Source organism: Gekko japonicus, unplaced genomic scaffold (genome assembly GCF_001447785.1).
Source record: "Gekko japonicus isolate JY-2015 unplaced genomic scaffold, Gekko_japonicus_V1.1 scaffold2869, whole genome shotgun sequence".
NCBI lineage: Eukaryota > Metazoa > Chordata > Lepidosauria > Squamata > Gekkonidae > Gekko > Gekko japonicus.
Window position 1 is genome coordinate 197,647 of NW_015160312.1, and position 7,431 is coordinate 205,077.

General features: G+C 49.9%; 2 protein-coding genes across 2 annotated transcripts in view; both read left to right on the top strand.

The window, feature by feature from the left end:
- Positions 1-3,240, top strand: part of PSME2 (proteasome activator subunit 2) — a 5,150-nt gene extending 1,910 nt beyond the window's left edge. Inside the window, exons 5-10 of the mRNA XM_015416711.1 lie at positions 195-292; positions 426-494; positions 585-652; positions 2,245-2,299; positions 2,503-2,589; positions 2,679-3,240. Of these exons, the coding sequence (XP_015272197.1) occupies positions 195-292; positions 426-494; positions 585-652; positions 2,245-2,299; positions 2,503-2,589; positions 2,679-2,759 (458 nt within the window). The 3' untranslated portion in view covers positions 2,760-3,240. The remainder of the gene's footprint in view (positions 1-194; positions 293-425; positions 495-584; positions 653-2,244; positions 2,300-2,502; positions 2,590-2,678) is intronic.
- A 458-nt stretch (positions 3,241-3,698) lies between these two features.
- Positions 3,699-7,431, top strand: part of EMC9 (ER membrane protein complex subunit 9) — a gene marked incomplete at its 3' end in the record, with an annotated part of 6,977 nt that continues 3,244 nt past the window's right edge. Inside the window, exons 1-2 of the mRNA XM_015416668.1 lie at positions 3,699-3,722; positions 4,603-4,736. Of these exons, the coding sequence (XP_015272154.1) occupies positions 3,699-3,722; positions 4,603-4,736 (158 nt within the window). The remainder of the gene's footprint in view (positions 3,723-4,602; positions 4,737-7,431) is intronic.

The window sequence follows — 7,431 nt, forward strand, 5'->3', positions numbered from 1 at the left end:
GGGGTCAACAGTGGGAGGGCTTCTAATGTCCTGGCCCCACTGGTAGACCTCCTGATGGCACCTGGTATTTCTGGCCACTGTGGGACACAGAGTGTTGGGCTGGATGGGCCTTTGGCCTGATCCAACATTGGCGTCTCTTATGTTATGTTCTCTAAGTTCTGTGGATTTACCACCACTCTGTTCCCTGCTCCCAGCCCCCAAATGTGGCTACCTTAAGGGCAACGAGTCCATCGTGTCCCTTTTGGACCGGGTCAAACCTGAAGTCCGGGAGTTCCGAGAGAAATGCGTCTTGGTGAGTTGGCAACGTGCCCCGCCCCACTCCTCGTGTCCTTAGACGGGCAAACGTCTCCACAGCTGTCTCTGCGGCTCACTGGTGGACAACCCGGCTTCTGTGCCTCATCCCCCTCCCCTTCATTCCCTGTCAGGTTGCTACCTGGATTCAGTACATGATCCCCAAAATAGAAGACGGCAACGATTTCGGGATGGCTATTCAGGTAAGAGGTGCCAAGGGCAGTCATCTGTGAAACGTGTCTCACCTGCCCGTCAATCACGCATACCTCTTTACCGCCGGTTTCCTCCGACAGGAAAAAGTCCTGGAGCGGATCGTGGCCTTGAAGACCAAGGCGGAAGGTTTCCAGACCACCATCGCCAAGTAAGAGGCTAGAGCGGGTTGTAGCGGAATGGGGGCTGTAGGAAGAACACTGCTGAGTACTGTGGGTAATATACCCCTCTAGACTAGGGGTGTCAAACATGCGGCCCGGGGGCAGGATCAGGCCCCCAGAGGGCTTCTCTCAGGCCCGCAGCGGAACTGGCCATCTCCTGTTTCCAGTTCTGTTGCTGCTGCTGCATCCATAGCTTGCTTCGCCAGACTCTCTCAGTCGCTCAGCCATTTCATGTTTTCTCCTGGGTCCTAGACTCAGAACTCTGAGCATGAGATTTCTGTGGCGAATGTCAATAAATCAAAAGTAGGTTTGCAGCTTACAGAGACACACTTGAACAGCATACTCAACATTGCAATAGCACAGACATTTTGATGCAATAATTTAGAGGTGCCAGTTCTCAGAGACTGCTAAATAAACAAAATATTGCAAGAGTAATGTTTTAAGCATGTTTTTATTCTAAGTAAAAAAAAACCTTTGTGTTTGTGTCCTTTATAAAGTTCATATCTCCGCTACCTGGCATTACATTTCATGACACACACGGCCCGGCCCAACAAGGTCTCATTTATGTCAGATCTGGCCCTCGAAACAAATGAGTTCTCGACACCCCTGCTCTAGACATTCTTATGCCAAGGACACAGTGGGTAATGCTGTTGGCGTTCTGCTGTGCCTGCATCATCTCTTTACACTTTAGGATTCCATTTAGGATTGGGTGCCAAGGATCGGAATGGCTATCTCCACATCTATGAAACCAATGGGTTCTGCGTTCGAATGGAGTCCAGGCTTGGGGATCCCGTGCGATAAGATCCCATGTTGTCTGAAGTCCCGTTGGCATTATGAGGGTCTCTTCAGCGGCCATATTCTGAACACCCATTGTCCCAAGAGGCACAGTCTTTACATCTCTTTGGCATCCATCAGAGACCTCTTTATCGCAGACAGACTTTGAACAAAGCTCATATTTTGCCTCAGTTTTTAACTGCGTTTTGATTGACGGTTTTAACTGTCATCAGCCAGTGCATTGTATGGTTTGTTGATCATTAGCCGCCTTGGCTGTTTGTTAAACAGAAAGGTGGTGACTAAATTAATCTGGTAACAAAAACGAATGAATGCCGTAGAGCAGCGGTCCCCAGACTTTCTGAGCCAGCGGGCAGCTTTGGTATTCTGACACAGTGGTGGGCGCCGGCACAAAATGGCTGCCACAGCTTACCTTTAGTCACCCAGTGAAGATTCTTGCGCTGTGGTGGCAGCTGCTGCCAAAGTAACATCCTTTAAAAATTTGCACAGCCAATCAAATCTCCATTGGCCAATCAGAAGCTTTGGCTAGTGACCCCCACTCACTTTCAAAAAACACTTGGCGGCTGCCCAGAAAGGTGTCAGCGGGCACCATCGTAAGCCGAGGCAGCCATTTTGTGGATAGCTTCAACCTCCTGTGGCAGCCATTTTGTGGCTGCACCCACCACCCTGTCATAATTCCGAATGTGCCCACCGGCTCAAAGAAGTTGGGGACCACAGTGGCAGATAAAAGTCTAGCAACAGACTCTCTTGCTGTATGCATTGTGATCCCCAACACTGCTCTCTTTTCCAGGTATTTCTCAGAGCGTGGCGAAGCAGTGGCTAAGGCCTCTAAGGAGACTCACGTGGTACGTAGCAGATGTTCCACTCCCTCAGGAGTCAAACCTGTCTCACTCCAAAGCCTAACCGAAAATCCACAGGGGAGTGATGGCTCTGAAGTTTTCCCCCAGGTTTCTTGGCTGTGATGCATGAGTCCTAGAATGGGATGTTCACCAGGAGATAGCTAAGGCCCTTGAAGCGGGGTCCTTAGGCGTTTCTTAATCTGTTCCAGATGGATTATCGGTGTCTCGTTCATGAACGAGATGAGGCTATTTACAGGGAAATCCAGATGATGGTGCTCGATATCCGTGGGTTTTATGTGAGTATATTGGGCCCAGGGCAGTTGGCTTGAGGGAGGGAGGAAAGAGAGAGTCGTTTCTTAATATCCCCCATTTTGTTTCGCTGCAGGCTGAGCTCTACCACATCTTGAGCAAAAACCTGGAGAAACTGACCAACCCCAAGGGGGAAGAGAAGCCATCTATGTACTGAGAGGCCTTCCTCAGTGGGTTCTCTGGCAGCTGCCTCTGCCCGCTTCTCCAGGGTGGCACGTAAAAAGAGAAGGTTATAGAGGGCAGAGAGATGTAAAAGTAGATGCAGAACTGCCTTGGCTGGGTTAGAAGCAAATAAGAGAATGAAATATGCTGCGACTTTGTTTTGTTGACAGACCTTATGAAACTGAATGAAATTAAAGCTGAAGAAAATATGTCTTATTTTCCTGTTATGGTTTTTTTTTTTTCATTAGCTACATTTCCCCCCCAGATTTGTCTTACTTTAATTCAGGAGCTGATCTCTCAGCCTTTTCTGTCTTTGAGCTGGCCAAGACTAAATCTGTTCTGAGGAGCCGCGCCCACAGTCAGAGAATCCAGCAACCGAGATGTAAAACAAGATTATTTGTATTTTGTGCTCTAAATCCTTATGCCTGATGAAAAGTTTGTGATGCTTTAAAGAGCTTAGTTCAATAAAAGTGCCTCGTTTCACTAGCTTTTTGTTTCTCATTCTTGGGGACCAACAGCTGCTATTTGGAAGGCTGAGGACAGAGATCCCCAACATCAGCACCTGCCAATGTGTTTCTTGGTGCCCGCTTCCCTCTTCTCCAAAGTGTCTCTCCTCCCCAAAGCAGAAAATATATCCCGGCTTTCTGCTGGCTGATCAAAGTGACAGGTGTTTCAGAAATGGTTCCAGGAAATAGCACCTTTCTCTCTGGAGGGAAAAGGCATTCTGAAACAGCAGCCACTACAATATGAGAAGGTGTCAGTCAGCAGCCATTTTGTGGTGGCACACAAACCCTGTTCTCAGAAGTCCAATAGTGCCCACAGGTGCAACCAGTGGATTCTCTGGTGCTAAATTCTGGAGAAGGGGGTTGCCATGTTAGGCAGCTGAAGCAACACCCAAAGGGAGTTGTGGCACCAACCTGGCTGCCTCTCTGGAATGGGGTGGCCTGAAATTCAACAGGTGCGGCTTTACCTGTCAGGCAGTGCTCAGATAAGGAAAGCTCCACTTGTTGAGCTTTTTTCCTGAATTGGTGCTGTTAAAAGCACAGGCGCTTTTCCAGGGGGGAATAATAGTCACAATTGTCTGTCCTCCTGCCCTTCTCATTTATATAGGTCCACCATATTCCTGCCAACCTAGCAGTTTGAAAGCAAGAAATTGCAAGTAGATAAATAGGGACCACTTCGGTGGGAAGGTAACAGCGTTCCGTGCGCCTTGGTGTTTATTCATGCCGGCCACATGACCACGGAAACGTCTTCGGACAGCGCTGGCTCTTCGGCTTTGAAACGGAGATGAGCACCGCAACCCTAGAGTCGGATTCGACTGGCTTTCGAGCAAGGGAACCTTTACCTTTACCTTTCTTACTGGAATCCCCAGTGAGGCAATACAATCAACAGGGTGGGACATTCAGTACACAAGGCAGTGGGATTTGGGGCTCTAGAACCAGGTCTCATGCTGGCACCTGGATCTCTTCTCCACACTGGACTTCCGGGTTCTGTGCCTGAGCTAGACTGTCTAGGATTGTGCTCTATTTATTTATTTGGATTTATATCCCACCCTCCCAGAAGGCTCAGGGCGGCTAACAGAGGCATTATGCCAGATTATAACAATAAAACAGTATGAAGCAGGGAAAAAGCAAAAGGCCGTGGAGGGGGACCGGGAAAGGGCTATAGTGATAAGCTCTGAATGCCCTCTGTCAACCTAATGGGGGGCGGCGCTCCAGGACGTGGCATCTCTATGGCCATATTCCCGTTTCAACTTCTAAGAGCGAGAGAAAAGCCCCTGTCACCGGAAGTTCCTATAAAGAGCGCTCTGTTTATGTCTCTTGTGGTGACGACATAAGGAAGAGGCGGGGAAAGGACAAAGGGGCGGAACGCCGGAGGGGAGGCGGGGGGAACCCGGCACCATCAACGCGAAGGGCGGTGCAGCCAATGAGGAGGACAGGCGTGGACTTGGGGAAAGGCCGCTCCGTGATTGGTGCGTGGCTGTCCAATCAGGGAGCTCGGGGAAGGAGGGGGTGCCGTAGTAAGGGCATTTTGAGGCGCAGCCATTGGGGGGGGGGGGGGGGGGGGGGGGGCACGAGGAAGTGTTTGCCGTGCGCCCCCCACTCCCGGAATCCCCTCCCTGGACCTGAGCTGGGGCGGTGGGGCTAGTTCCCCATATGAGTTTCCTTCTGGGCCTTTTTATTGGGGGGGGGGCTTCCTTTGTAGCTGCGGTGATTAAGAAAACAAATCTCCCTGAGTTTTATTAGTTTACTGCTGATAACTGTCGACCTTTTAAGTGTGTGTTGTTGTTTTTTAATTTATTTATTTATTTATTTAATTTTATTTATACCCCGCCCTCCTGTACAGTTGCTATGGCTTTTTTGCTAATGCAATAATAATAATAATAATAATAATAATAATAATAATAATTATTATTATTATTATCAGGTGGGTCCTGGAGATCTCCCGGAATCGTAGCCGGTCTCCAGGCGATCAGTTCCCCTGGAGACGACGGCTGCCTTGGAGCGGGGAGTCTCTGACATTATACCCCCGCTGAGGTCCCTCGCCCAGGTTCCACTCCCCAGATCTCCAGGAATTTCCCAACCGGGAGTTGGCAAGGCGGCGCCACCTGGGAAGCCGAGGAGGTGCCCGTCTGTGGGTGCAGGTTGTCCGGGACCGTCTGAACCAGAACACTGACGTGTTTTATTTTGACTTATTTGGGGAACTGAAATAAAAATTAAAAAGCGGCCCCCGTTCTGTTGAGGAGCCGGCAGCGACAAAACTACTTGCGCTCCAAGAGGAATTTGTTGCTTAAATAATAATTAAAACGTTAAGGGGAAATCGAGTGTGGCTTAAATGTTGAGTTCAGGTCCTTATGTGGCAATTGAAGTTTTGTAAGTAAGGAGCTGCGGTGGCTGAAGTGGTTAAGACGCTGAACTCCAGGCTGTGGAAGGTCAGCAGTTCGAGACCCGAGTGCGCCGCATGACAGAGTGAGCTCCCGTCTCTAGTTCCAGCTCCTGCCAACCTAGCAGTTCGAAAGCAAGACATTGCAAGTAGATAAATAGGTACCACTTCGGTGGGAAGGGAACAGCGTTCCGGGCGCCTTGGTGTTTAGTCATGCCAGCCACGTGATCATGGAAATGTCTTCGGACAGCGCTGGCTCTTCGGGTTTGGAAAGGAGATGAGCACCGCAACCCTAGAGTTGGATTCGACTGGCTTTCGAGCAAGGGAACCTTTACCTTTTAAGTATGATACTAACAAAAATAAAGATGACAGGGAAAAGAACACCAAAGGCGCCAAAAACTAATTCTGGCACACTCGAAAGACCTGTGTGTGGTATGTCATGGACAGAGTTGTCCACTCACCTGCTTAAATCAAACACAGCTCTCTTCCACAGAGGTCATTAGGGTGCCTCTGTTTCACTATTGTTCTCCATGGCATCATGCAGTAGCCCGGTAACAGATGGATATTCCAGGCCCCAGAAACATCAAATTTGCAGTTACTAGAGCCAGGGCGTTTTCGGTGGTGGCTCCTACCTGGTGGAATGAGCTCCCAGAAGAGATCCGGGCCCTGTGGGACTTGGTGCAGTTCTGCAGGGCCTGTAAAACAGAGCTCTTCCGCCAGGTCTTTCAGTAGGAGCCGCCATCTTTACGCCACCATTATGACCATCATTCCATCTACGCCCCCCCCTCTTTATTCCCGCAAATAGACCATCTTCAGAGCGGGTGCTATTGGGGGGCGTGAGATGTTCCTGGCAGAGGACAACGCTGTAGGGATGTATAGTGTCGCTGTTATATATTGTTATCACTGCTGTTTGTTGTTTCTAGTATAATTCTAGAACCCCGTCTTGAATTTTATAGCTAAGTATTTCTGGAGCACCGTAAAGAAATTTTTAGCGAACTGTATTTATTGTATTTTATATTTTACTGTATTGTTTTAATGTTTTAACTTGGGCACTCGTGCCCCTTGTGAGCCACCCTGAGCCTTCGGGGAGGGCGGGATACAAATCCAAAGATAAATAAATTTTTTTTAAAAATTACAATATCCTACCGTGTGAGACGGGACACAGAGGTCATTTCGGGGGGGATCGCGGGGGATCTCAGTTCCCCCGGGTGAGGTACGGGGGGTGGGGCACATGACGAAGCCCCGCCCCCTGCTTCCGGCCGCCCCGCTTCCGGCCCTCATTCAGCCAGGAGGAGGCAGGAGAAGAGGGAGGGTAAGTTGCTTCCTCCCTGCCTCTCCCCACCCCTGCCTGCCTGGGGCCAGGGAGGGCCTTCGCGGGGCTTCCTTGCACTCCCGCCGGCCTTGCAGGTCCGGGGTGTGGCCTTATGACACACTTCCGGTGATGTCAGGGGGTGTGGCATATGCTAATGAGTTGTGCTAATGAGTTCCCCTAGCTCTTTTTCTACGAAACGACCCCTGAGGGGACATATCATTAAGAATGTTAGGTCCTACATTCAGTCCCCAGCATCTCCAATGGGAAGGATGTCAAACAGTTGGTGATGTGAAAGACCTCCACCTGAGGCCCTGGAGAGCCGCTGAGTAGACAATACTGACTTTTATGGACCAAGGGTCTGATTCAGTGTAAGGCAGCTTCCTGCATTCACGTGACTGGCAGAAGATCATGTGATGTTGTGGGACGGGCAGAGGAGGTGGGATTTTTGGGGAGGGTATGGGCATGCAGACCT